The sequence below is a fragment of the Oculina patagonica genome, chromosome 14 (assembly GCF_052425735.1).
Source record: "Oculina patagonica isolate OP01 chromosome 14, crgOcupat, whole genome shotgun sequence".
NCBI lineage: Eukaryota > Metazoa > Cnidaria > Anthozoa > Scleractinia > Oculinidae > Oculina > Oculina patagonica.
Genome location: NC_135771.1, coordinates 20,942,378 through 20,956,379, shown reverse-complemented (window position 1 = coordinate 20,956,379; position 14,002 = coordinate 20,942,378). Strand labels below are relative to the sequence as shown.

Here is a 14,002-nt window from a genome sequence, read left to right as displayed (position 1 = left end):
ATTTCACGCGGTCATGGGTTGCTTTGGGGGGTAGGGGGAGGGGAATGCACATACACTTCGGGGTTGAGGCGGGTTAAAATTGATTGACTATGTGCGCTGCGGAATTTTTTTTACATTTATTTATTCATGGAGCGATTGCTCGACGTTTCTTACTTCGGCCTCCAAATTAATTTGGCGCTAAATTTTGGACGCTACTCATGGCTTCATAATTTGAACTAAAATGGGGATTTCTCAAATAATTATTTGCGCGCTGAAAGGGGTGCGACCACGAGTCTATTGTGTGCAACTGTCAGAGTCTGATTCGGCTAATATCGGCATTTGAATTATGCCAATTAGAGAACAACAGGAGACTTCCACGACAACTGACCTTATTGGAGGTAGAGTCCTATCGTTTAAATACTGAAATATTCGGACGCAAATTTCACCCGATCTAGAATAGGTGTGAACTTGACACTTTTACTCAATTAACAGGAGCTAACAGGCGTTCACACCCTCTCTAACGCATACACATTTTTCCGGCAAATCCCCCTTTTGGAAAAATTATTTAGGCTTGAGTGAAAACTAAGCTGGCCAATCTTGTAGGTGTAGAAATGGTGTGACTTTGACGGTTGCGCACAAGAAGGGTTGTGACTACGTGTCTTTGTGTGCAAGTGTCAAAGTCACACCTCTTTTAGATCGGCTAATATTTGCTGCTTTTCGATAGTTCATTATCCAATTCCTATTATTTAAATATTCATGGCTTGAAATTTCTGGTAAAATGGGGATTTTCCAAAAATCAGTTGCGTGCTAGAAAGGGCGCGACCACGTGTCTTTTGTGTGCAAGTGTCAAAGTCACATCTGTTTTAGATTGTCTAATATTTGCGTTAATATTAAAGCCTCAGCTTAAAAATGGGCAGTTTGGGCGCTGTGTAGCTCATTAACCAAAGTCTTTTGTTTTTAATATTCATGGTTAAAAATTTTTGCGAAAAGGGGGAATGGCCGGGCATTTTTGCATGTGTTAATAGAAGGTGTGGCCACGAGTCTATTGTTTGTAAGTGTCAAGAATCAAGGAAAAAAGAAGAGGTTGTAGTAAGATGGGGCACTCGCTCAAGCCCCCTCCCCTCCCCAGTCAGGTTTAACTTCGCTTTAAAATGGCCCTGGTTTTTTAAAGGATTACAGAAGCTCCCAACTTAAAAGAGAAAAGCTAACTAGTTATTCGAGAACACTTCTATTTCTTGTTATATTTGTGATATTTATTTTAAACTTTTAAGTAGTCAATTGCTTTAATACACACATGAGCAAAAATAATAATAATTAAGATTTATATAACGCGAACTTCTATATAAATATTCAGTTGCGCTTTACAATGAGTTACACAAATAAGAATTGAAATAAAAACTAACTTAAGAAAACTATTTACACTCTTTGAAAACTATGTACACTATGCTATTTAAAAACTAATCGGATTAAAACTGAATGAAGAACGATTTAAAAGCTAAATTAAAAAGATGAGTTTTAACGGCAGTTTTAAAATCGTCAAGTGTCTTTATATTGCGAATAACAGCTGGCAGTTTATTCCATTCCATTGTTGCAGCTGACTGGAATGCACGATCGCTGAGCGTAGAGCGGTACTTAGTTCTGGATGGGTGGTACAAGTAACAGAACCTTATTTGATCGCAAGGAGTTAGCTACATGTAGTTATATTGCTAGTTAATGCTAATATTGTAAGAGATAAATTAACGCTTTGAAATCTATTACAGTTTAGGAAGGTCAAGTATCTCCGTTTGTTATTGTACACACGCTTTCTCTCGTGTGTCGTATGCTTTAATCAATGTTAATAGCCTCAGTTTGTAGCTAAACCGAGTAAACTACATCGAGAAATCTTAAACAGTTAAAGGGGCTTTGTCACGGATTTTACCAGATTTTTGAACAGCCAAGATTTTTTATTTGTGTCGTAGGAAACCTAAAAATAATGGTCCATTTTTTATTACAAATTGCTCTATAAGTAAACTGAAACTGTCAACAAGCGTTTTTGGCCGCGGATGGCTCAGATAGAAATGGATTGCAATTTCAAAAAAATTAAGGCTTAACTTTTCAAGTTGTTTCGGCGCGTCTTCAAAAAATTGATACTTATTATCGTAGATTGTTTTCTATTCGCAAACATGTAAAGGTTATATCGTCCCTTAAAATGTTCAAAGATAATGTTTTTTATTTTCCCCGGCCGGCCCCCAAAAAAACCCAACCCAAAAAAATAAAGATAATTTTTTTCTTTGGGTTTAGTTGCCTACCACTAATTTCAGAACAGTTTAGACCAAAATTCTGCGAAATCCCCGTGACGTAGCCCCTTTAAGAAAAACGGGTTTCCCGCGGGACCATCTCGTCATGCGCACAGCTTTACTAGAGCAGATGTGCATTTAAGGGTGCTTTAGAAAAAATGTTTCAACAATTATCCAGCGAAATCGCCTGAAAAGGCCGTAGGCCGTGTCCGCTAAGTATCAGGGGGATGACCACGAAAGGAGCACTCCACTATTATCATGTTTATACGTTTACTACGTATTTGACAAAACTTTAAAAAATATTTTTATCATTTTAATTTAATTTAGGCAAATAATGGAGCAAATTCAATCGTCAAGTTATAATTATAGTGTTTACATCAAACAGTTGGGTCAAATCGGTTTCGTGTTGAAGTCTTCACTTGATGCAGCACTGATCAAGTTACCTAAAAGAGAAAACAAAATAGAAATGAATAATAAATAAACATACATACATACATACATACATACATACATACATACATACATACATACATACATACATACATACATACATACATACATACATACATACATACATACATACATACATACATACATACATACATACATACATACATACATACATACATACATACATACATACATACATACATACATACATACATACAAATACATACATACATACATACATACATACAGGCATTAAAAATTATGCTATCACAAAATCTCTTGGCTAGTTCAACTAAACCCTTAAATATCTGGGATCCAATAAATTTCCATAAATGAACATATTTTTGGTATACTTAGACCTTCGATTTTTCAACCTCCCGATATCTCGAACCAAAAGTCGTTAATTACCCTTCCTTCGTCGAAATCGTCAAATCTCGCATTCAAGAACCAGTTTTCAGATAACAACTTAACTGCACTCAACTCAACTTTATTTGTCTTAAAGGCTCGAGAAATCGTAGCTTGCGTAGCTGGCGATTTTGTTGGGATTAACGCGCGCGCGAGCAAGCGGCAAAGCCGTAAGAGACCCCTTGCGGTTTCGCCGCTTGCTCGTGCGCGCATTAACCCCAACAAAACCACCAGCTACGCAGGCTAGAGAAATCGGGATTCTACTGTATCTCATCCACTAAGGAGACCTTTAGACGGAAAGCAAAAAAGGATTTAAGAGTGACTTTTACGAACGACCGAGCAAGAATTTGATTTCTTGGCAGAAATTGGATAATCGATTTTTCTTCGTTTTTTGCTCATTATTAGCTTTAAGGTAGATAAGAAACCTGATGTAGTTTGTTTCCCCTAGAGGTCTTCTAATTTTGAGAAAACAAAGAAAATCCATTTCGGTGGACGAAGTCACAAATTTCCTAACTTTTAAACCCGAAATTAGCTATTATGAAGACTCCTCGCGTTCGCTTACAAAACCGCGCAGAGAAATTTGGTCACTTTCTATCTACATAAAAACTCTTTTTCTTTCGCTGGAATATAATTTCAAGGATTTATCGCAACTCTTCCAACTGAAAAAAATGAACTGACGAGGAATGCTTTTTTACGATAACAAAAATTTGAATGAAATAGTAATTTTCAACGGCAGTATTTAGCATGTGGTATAACATTAAATTTTTTCAATTCTCGCTCAAACATGCATACAGATATTCTTATTAAACATACCTGAGAATTGGCTCGGGTTATTGGAAAGATTCTCACTTAGAGGGCATCAAACTTCGGCAAATTTTCACAGCATGACCGTAAACTGTGTAAATACTTCTAATTGCCAAACGCCACGATAATGAATGTTTTAACCCCAAATGCTCGTCTTTCCTTCTTCTTGCCGAATGTTCCATTGCAAAATTCCCTTTTCAACGAAAGAGTGAGATAAAAAAGCCAACCTGGGTCAATTAAGGTCCATTTTGATCGCAAAACCTCTTCCATTTTGCTACTAAGGATGGGCCGATACTCGATACCAAATATTCGATACATCGATATTTTGACATTTTTGAAAAGTATCGATACTTTCGAAAAATATCGCACTTTCGATACGCTTTCGATACTGCACACGTGACCTGAGCCTGCGGTCTTCTGGTCAGCACCTCCGGTTGAAAAATACAATTTTGCTCAAAGAAATATTGATGTTCTTGTCAATAATTGCATTTTTCTTGCCTTGACTTTATGTCCACACATTGCTGATGCAACAGTGAAACAAAAAGACCAAAATCAGCATTCTTGGCTAACATTTATAATGCCAGATCTGTCCTTTGTATGGTCACGTGACAAACCAATGACATCAGCACGGAAATGACGTCATAATATCGATATCGAGATCGATATCGAGAAAAAAGGCAAATATCGTATCGATATCGTATCGTTTTGAAAAACCAGTATCGGCCCATCCTTATTTGCTACAAGATTAGATTTGTGACTTACGTGACATAATACACGTGACATGAAACACGATATTGTGACGTAAGTGAGTCTGCGCAGTAAGAGCTCTGGGGTCGAGAATGTCACGGAGTTAAAATAACGCAAAACAATTCTCCAGCACCGACAACGCAGTTTGAGGAAGCAAATTGAGCGTTCTGGCGTTCTGTACACACTTTCGTCAAGAGAAAAGAACCACGATAAAGGACAATTGCTAAGGATGAAGATGCAAAAGGAATTTCGCGCTTAACAGTTGCTTTGTTGCATTTTGGAGCCAAGAAATGTTTAGCTGTAAGTTAGGCTATTTTGATCGATATCACAACATTTTGTGGGACTACGATGCATTGATAAATATGCTGCCTTCAACAACCCAAGCAAATTCTCAGGTATGTCTTAGATAAACATTTACATGTGTGTTTAAACGACAATTGAGGAAATTTGGAGTTATACCACATAATAAATAATTCCGTTGAAAACTGCCGTTTAATTCGACTTTCTAGTATCGTGAAAAGTATTCCCCACCTTTTTAATTATTTCAGTTCGAAGAGTTTTGCTTAAGCCCTGAAATTATATTTTAGCGAATGGAAAAGAGTTTCTCTGTTGATAGAAAGCATCCAAAGTTTTCAATGTGGCTTTGTTTGTGAACGCGACGAGAGTTAACGATAGCGAATTTCGGGTTGAAAATTGTGTCACTTTGAGGCTCCGATCACGAAAACTGACTTTGGTTTTTTTTCTCGAAATTAGAAGACTTCTGGGGGGAACAAAATACATCAGGTTTCTTATCTACCTAAAAGCTATTAATGAGCAAAATAATGAAGGAATTTGATTTTTCAATTTTCTGCCAGTGCAAGCGCGGTTTTTATTTAAAGTCCTTCTTAAGACCCATCAATTAAAGTGCTGAATAGAAATTTTATCTCTCATGAAAAAAGTGAAACCTGTGTTAATAACTTAATAAATCTGTTGTTAAATTAAGACTTTCAGGCTCTACTATATAAGTAGAAACTCTAAACAAGAAATAAAAGGTTGTTACTTGTCAGAAAAAAAATTTGTTCTTTTCTTTTTTGAAACTTACTTTGTTTTTCCAAAATCAAAGGTAACGTTATCACCCATCAGCATAAAAGGTGCCCACTGTCTCACTTCAGAATAGCCGTTACATCTCATCCACTTCATGGCCTCGTGAAGAGATTCGCTGGCGCTATCCCTACCAACAAGGTGCTCGTAGAAACGATTCATGAACTGCTCTGTCGCACTGTCTTCCAGGGCCCACAGTGCCACTAACACTGAGCGTGCACCAGATCCCAAGAATGCTCGAGCGATTCCAACAACTCCCTCGGCTCTAATCTGTCCACGTCCACTGTGACAACAGCTTAGTACTACCAGTTTAGCACGTAGTTGAACTTTTGAAATGTCAGACATTGTCAACAAGAAGTCTTCATCTCGTGGGATCCTGTTAGGAGTACGAAGAGCCGGAGCAAGGGCAATTTCTCCTCTTTCTGCATCACCGTGTGCAGCAAAATGTATCAGACTCACTGAATTGATCACTTGAAGTACTGCTTGCTTAGTTGCTTGCTTTCCTAGCAAAGGCTTGACACCAAGCTTTTCTCCTACCATGTTTGCTTCGCTTTCTGCACAAGGCAGTCGCGAAATGAATTTGAGACGTCCCTTGTAGCGCACCCTACCAACATCAGGGTTTCCAACTATCAGTGCATCAGTCTGACTGTGATAGTCTGCTGGGCTGTCCTGAATGAGCTTGAGAGTCGTCAAAGAAGGAACGACGCGGATCCTGAAAGTTTCTGATAAGCATTTTCCACTTTCATCAGTTAACGCTGCAAATGGAATGTTGTATAAAGACCGTTCAGGAACAATGATGATTTCTGGACCCTCAATTAAGTCTGACACAGGAGCGATGATCAATTTGTGACACAGAGAAAGATTCCGTTTGAGGCTATCTTGGTTATCTTTACCATCATTTCCAATTCGTGACGGTTCACGGATATCTTCCTCACAAGGTTTCCGTTGAATGTCGTTCAAAGATCGGTCTTCGCAATGTTCGTCGGGTAAAATTCCAAAACTTCTGAAGCGTTTGTTAGCAAAAAACTCGTCCAAGTTTTCGATAAATCCTTCGTGAACAATTATTTCTTCTCCATTCACTTGTTTAAATTGTACGACCCTTTTTGCTTTAAGGATCCACAAAAATATGCTGTTATCAAAATAAGAGAAGTATAGGCAAGTACAACTTAGCTCTTTGTCAAGCACACTTTCAATGCCAACCCATGATTGAGGATTAGCTGATATTTGATTCTCCACGGAGTACTGAGCTGACATTAAATCTGCCAGTGCTCTGGCCCGACGAAGCTCTGAAACGTACAGAGCTTTATTAGCATTTCCAGTAGAACAGAAAAATTCACTGAGTACCCGATAGGGACAAGCATGTTCGTGAGAAAAAGATATCTTAAAATGATCGTTGTCTCGTAGAGAGGCCCGCAAGTCTTCGCACTTCTGAATACTTGGAAAGAGATACGACAAAGCTTCCTGTGTCTTTCCTGCTTGAAGCATAAGCCATCCAAGGTTGGTAAGCGATGAATATTGTTTCTGAACGTCTCCGATCTCTTCGCTTATTGCAAGCGCCCTTTTATAATATTCTTCCGCCTGGACATAATCACCAAGGTATTCAAAAACAGTTCCAAGATTTCCGTAAATTGAGACCTGGCTGTTTTTGTCTCCAATCATTTCAGTGATCGAAAGTGCCTTCTCTAGATGCTCTCTAGCTTTCTCGTAGTCACCAATTGCTCGAAACAGAATTCCAAGAGTACAGTACACAATGGCTTTTGTGTGTTTGTCACCAATTTCTTTACTGAGAGCAAGTGCTTTCTGAAGGTATTCATTAGCCTTGTCATATTTACCAAGAGCGAGGAACGCATTCCCGAGGTTCCCACAAACAGTTGCTTCCCCCTTTCGGTCGCCAATTTCTCTTCTGATCGCACCTTCTTTCTCGTAGTATACTTTGGCCTTGACATGCTCACCAACAGATTGAAACAAGTGTCCAAGGTATCCGTAACAGGAGGCTTCTCCATCTCTGTCGCCGATTTCTTTTTTGATCGCAAGTGCTACCTCAAGATACTCTTTCGCTTTCTCATATTCACCAAAAGATCGAGACACAGTTCCAAGGTGAACATAACAACAGGCCTCTCCATTCCTGTCCCCCATTTCCTTTTTAATTGTAAGTGCTTTCTCGTAATATTCTTTCGCCTTCTGATATTCTCCAACAAATTCAAACATAGTTCCAAGGTTTCCGTATTCAGTAGCTTCACCATCTCTGTCACCAATTTCTTTTTTTATCGCAAGTGCTCTCTCGTGATATTCTCTTGCCTTGTCATATTCGCCAACACATTGAAACACTATTCCAAAATTTCCGTAACAGAAGGCTTCCCCATTTCTGTCACCAATTTCTTTTCTGATCGCAAGTGCTTTGACGTGATGTTCTTTCGCCTTCTCATAATCTCCAACTAACTGATACACCTCTCCAAGGCTTCCGTAACAAAACGCTTCTCCATTTTTGTCACCAATCTCTGTACTGATTAGTAGTGCTTTCTCATAGTGTTCTATTGCTTCTTCGTACTTACTTTGACGAGAATACAATTTCGCTATTATTTGGATTACCGTACATTCTTTTAGCCTGGGGCCGCATTCGCGGATAATTGGGAGGGCTTTTGTAGCGTATTTTATTGCATTTGTGTAATCATAGATAAGCCCGTACGCCGATAACATTTGCAAATGCAGCTCCTGGTAAAGCAATGTAAATTTCTTTTTTTCTTTTATGAGAGGTGTGTTGTCGAGGATGAACAAACATTCTGTGCATAACTCGATGGCTTTTGGAGCTCGACAGGTGATAATAAGGAACTTGGCAACAAGGAGGCCGATATAGATGGTGTGTGTAATTTCATCCATGTTGTTCATGACAAGCACTTCTGTCAGAATAAGAAGGGAATGAAGTTAATTTAAGTTCAAATTGTCTGTTAATTTTTGTAATAAGCCATTCTTTACCGTTGCTGGATAAGTGCACTATATTTGAATGATCATAGTTATGGCAGTGAGTCGCTGACAGAAGCGAAAAACAAACCCATCAAAATGTTTGCTCTCGGGTTCTCTGAATGCTTCCTTTTTGCCGGCGACTTCGACAGTTTTAGTTTTCCCTGGATTATAAGGGTGGGAGTCATAAACGAAATCGGAAACTCTGCTTACGGCTCCGTCGGTTTGATTTTTACTTGATTTAATTTTCACTCTGCTCTTTTTACAACTCTGAGTCCGAGTCCGACTCTATCTATTGCCAGTGAAAACCAGGCTGCTGTCTTCTCTATTATTTACGCAACATTTTAGATATTTACAGCAATGTTGTAAAGAGTCTTTTCATAAGAAATGATATAATTTCCGACTGAAAAATATAATTCCCAAATGACGAAATTATGATGTTATTGTCTAGAGATAAATTTAACTTTGGACGATGGCCACAACCTTTTGCACTGTTTCTCTTCAGTCGAAGAGATTATTTCTAGTAAAGTCAAACTAAAAGACAAACCTTCGAACGCTACTTTACCAAGACTTTCGTACTAAAGACAAACATATCATTTTTCTTTCATTTACACCAAGTTTACTGGCCGCACATAAGTGTGATTGAAATCTGGTCAGTTATGCTCTTGAGTTGTGCAAGTATGTTTTCATATACGTGTAATACTTCTGTTTTTTTTTTTTTAATTAATTCTGTAAATAAGAAAGACAACTTTTTCCAGCCACCCCTGATTAAACACGTGTTATAAAACATACTGTACATGTTGCTTTATAAAAAGGCAAAATCGTAAATAAAACTTTAAATAAATCTCCGTCAGCAAAACAGCAATTTTTGTCTCACTTGGTACGTTGCTGTCAGTCATACCCATCAATAATTCAAGTCACGAAACACAATTTCTGTTCCGTCTGCGCATGTCTTAACGATGTAATTATGACTCAGTATGTTACAGTGGAACAACCATATAACGATCCTCGATGTAACGATATTCCCGATATAACGATGAATATTCCATGTCCCGGCAAAAGTTACAGTAAAATGCATGGAACAGAACCCCGATATAACGATCTTCGATATAACGATATTCCCGATATAACGATGAGAATTTAGCGGACCGAACATAAAATCTTTCCCGATATAACGATATTATCAGTACTCAGTCTCAATTTAAGCAGAACAACTAATTTAACACAATAACCTTACAGTAATCGAGTAATCTCTAACGTTTCTGTCACAGCTTTCTACGATTATATACGAAAATGATACTGTGTTCTAAGCCTCTTTATCAACTTTATCCTCCTTGTCATTGAAAAGTTCTTTTTGTTTCAGTATCTTTGACTAGATTTACCCCGATATAACGATATTTTTGGTTATTTTACGGCCATATCGTTATATCGGGAGTTTCGATATAACGATTCCTCGATATAACGATATAATTTTACTGCTCCCTTGGCATATCGTTATATCGGGGTTCCACTGTATCAACTTTCGAACCTTTCTTATGTCTAGTGTCGTTGATATTGGAAAATATGATCACTGGACCAACAGGTCTTCTCAGAGAAGCATTAGTTTATATCATACAACATTATCTTTTCATCTTGAGGACTCTGGAATTTCACGGCGAAACAACACGAAAAAAATTCTTTTCCGGTTCTTCTACTTTCAAAACATAAAATCGTCAGAAAGTGAAATCAGGACTGTCACGTTCTCAGCCTCAATAATTGTTCGACTTTAATCATGAAAAAGGAGTGCCATTTATATTGTCTTATTATTTAAGTAAAATTGTCTCTTTCAACAACAGCAACAAATAAAATAACATATGCTACCGCAGGTTTAGTGATTGTTGCCACCTTTTCAGTCTTGCGTGAGTCCATTATAGGCTTTATATACGAGGTAACCATATAAACTAGAATTGTGACCTTTATTCACTGTGAAATGTATATCGTGTGGAAAACTACCGCTGACAGTGTTTCCTAAACAGGATATTTATTTCACGCAGGAAAAATAAATCAGTTTTTATGTAGCTTGTGATGCATTAGTTCCCAGCTTTCGGTGAGGGATTACATCATTGCTTCTAACATGAAAGTGAGGCAATCTGGGTACTAGTTCGACCTTCGTTGAAGCGTTATCACAACATTGCGTATTCCATTTCCCCTCCCTCCGCTCCCTGTCTTATATCTTACTGAACGTGAGGCGGGTTTTCCCCCACCTTTGCTGGGATATTTCCGTGTTTGTTTTTCTAATGTCATCTTTAACTGATTGTTTTGAAATAAAACGGCCACACCTGTGGCCAAAATATTCCAAATGGGAATGTCTGTTTTTGTCCCAGCAAACAGAGCTCAGCCAAAGCAGCACACGTGCCTTACCAATAAGTATGTTTTCATTAATTAAGAAGGAGCAAGATACATAAAGGGATCTTCAATCCCTTCAAAATCACGATGGCGCATGTATTGGACATTTCTTACATATCTTTCAATTTCGACTAGAATCTTTCTAACATACAACAGTATTGAGGAACGAAATCTGAATTGGTTTTAAATCTCTGTTATTCGTCAGAACTTTAGAACATATTTGGCTTAATTTACGAGGTCATAACAAATCAGTCTTGCGCTCCCTTTATTGCAAAATGACAGCTGTGCGCATATTACATTCATCCGATCTCCTACTTCTAGAAAGTGAAATTTTTACAAATCATAATTTCATTTTATCATGAAGGTATACGCAGTCTAACATCATTATTGATTACTGATTACATTTCCTATTCTTATTTATTTAGACGAACTTCAAGTAAATAATAACACACAACTATATGATGTTTCAGATTTATTCAAGAGTTGTATGAACCCTTGCTTTTGAGCAAATCGAATTAAGTTTGTACTCACCACTTCCCTTGTGCCGTGTGGAAAGAATACAAAAGTAACAGCGGCAGTTAGCAGCGGGAACTTTGTCTGCAAGATTACCAAAAAAATTGCACCGGTTTTAATTATGGCATCTTTGGCCAGCGTTTGAACCAATTTTACTGAAACGAGAAGTCTAAATTCCTCATTTATACTTTATGGGATCAGGCAAGCAATGGAGAATTCTTTAAAATTAATCCACCGAGGTTGTTGATTTCCAGTTTCAGAAACTTCCTTTACAAATATTGTAGTACTATTGCCTGTTAAACTAAACCCAGTCTCTGTACGGTCTAAATTCTGTAAATTATACCAAACCATATGATATAGCGAGCTTTACTCTTGTGCGCTTTAGTAGACAGAATTAATACACAAACTGAACAGGAACGATTATGCAAATTACCACCAATACTGAGAGAAAATTAATGACAGACTCTCAGTGGAACATAATAAAACACCTACCTTTGCAAGGTCCTACGAGATACGTTTTTCTAATAGTAACAAACGCTAAATCGGTTCCTGTTTTCTTGTGACGGAAATAAACTTCGCCAATTACTTTGGATCAAAACTTGGGTCAAACTTTCTGTACGTACCGCTCTATGAGAAGTCCAAATCAAAATGACCAAATCCACGTTAGCCTGCGTCTTTTAAATTAAAAAATGTGAACTCCCTTCAAAACTAACAATGACGCAAGTGATTATTAAATTTCCAACTATGACATCACCTTTCAATTTCGACTGGAGTCTTTTCAATACAATGTGACAATAAAAGTACCAAATTTAAGGGAAGTTAAGAGAGGCTATTTGACATCTTCGAATTCAGCACAGTGACACACTTGGGCAATTTCCTTGAGTCCATATCTTAATCTCGTCACTGAGTTTGTGTCATTCAGGCGAGTTTGGGCAGTTTGATGACGTAGTGCTATTTTTGCATATTATATTATCTGTCATTGCTACACTTTATAGTCACACATATTTCACTTTCCCCCGTGTTTCAGTTTTCGCATTAATTCAAGTCACAACACATAATCTTGTTTATGGCACAATGTTTTATCAGTTTATGATAATATTCCCCTTGTTTTTGCCTTGTTCTTCTTAATAACGGGGGAATGAAGAAGGCGCCGCAGGGAAAGGGGGCGGGGGTGTCTGCGATTAGATAGATGGGGACATGCCTTTTATACCTCCTTGAATCTCTTTCCCTTTCCCTGATATCAAGAGGCTCGGAAATAAATTTCCACGGGGCTGTTGCAAAAAAGAAAAGTAAATTGCATTAATTTCAAGCATAGCGCGACTTTGCAAAACAATGTCCAATCGTACTCCGCGATCGGTATAAACATTTCTAGGTTTGGTCTAGATTAAAGGGACCGTGTCACGGCTGATTGAAGTTTATTTTATTTAGTTTTGCCAAATACTCACTATGAATCAATCTTTGCAAAGGAATTACTTCTATGTATCTAAATGACAAAACCATAGCTTCATTGTATCCAACTTTGTCTCCCGGGCGATAAAATTTAAAGTTACAAGCAAACGAGATTAACTTTGAAAACTGTTCCGCCGGACCATTTTTCAAAAACCCATATCACTATCCGTTTCAATCTTCGTCATTTCTGGCCATCCGTACCTTCTTTTGTATTTACTGTGCTATCGAAATGTCCCTTAACTGTTTTAAGAGGTTATTTTTATATTTCACTCAACTTGAAGGTCATTTTCCCATGCCTTAATTTGGCTAAAATTCGTGACACAGTCCCTTTAAGGCCAGTGAAGCGCTTTTGCGTACTATGGGGCTGGGGTGGGGGAAACGACAAAAAATGATGCAACCTTTCTGACCACAAGGGTCTTGGCAATTTTGGTTTTAACTTACGTGAGGAGGAATGATGAGCATATTGTACCATGTTGACTGGCAGATTTTGAAAGTGGTTGCCATATTTAACCTCAAGAGCACTCACTCAAGACCTAAAGGAGTGATTTTTGCCCTTTTTGGTCAAGAGAATTGACAAAATTCATGCAGGCGGCATAAAATTCATTTATCGCCGCTTTCGTGATCACCTTGAGCGAATGATGTTTTGAAAAAAACAGGTGTACATCAGGAGCCATAATCGGGGACGCTTACGGTCTCCGTCCCCGATTATGGCTCCTGGTCTACATACGGCACTGAAATCGGCTGAAAACAGCTGTCCGCTTTCACCGGTCGCGAACTCGCGTGCGAGACGCGCGCGAGCTTTGTGAAAGCTCCCAGCATTCTTTGCAAGGACATTTTTGCCGCCATACACCTTTACGCCGTAAGCCGGAAGTAACATGAAAGCGAGGCCTAAGGGCCACCAAATTTCCCGCGAACTTCGAAAGAGTAAACATGGAGGGCGAAAAAGTTTCCAATAT

At 38.2% G+C, this 14,002-nt stretch overlaps 1 protein-coding gene across 3 annotated transcripts in view; it reads right to left on the bottom strand.

Moving 5' to 3' along the window:
- Positions 1-2,247: 2,247 nt before the first annotated feature.
- The window catches only part of LOC144638812 (uncharacterized), a 119,997-nt gene continuing 108,242 nt past the window's right edge, over positions 2,248-14,002 (bottom strand). Inside the window, exons 1-4 of one of the 3 annotated variants that reach the window (XM_078498077.1) lie at positions 12,090-12,979; positions 11,616-11,681; positions 5,743-8,638; positions 3,351-3,397 (exon numbers count right to left, since the gene is read on the bottom strand). In XM_078498077.1, the coding sequence (XP_078354203.1) occupies positions 3,388-3,397; positions 5,743-8,627 (2,895 nt within the window). In that variant the 5' untranslated portion in view covers positions 8,628-8,638; positions 11,616-11,681; positions 12,090-12,979 and the 3' untranslated portion in view covers positions 3,351-3,387. The other 2 variants (XM_078498080.1, XM_078498079.1) reach the window with 2 other exon arrangements.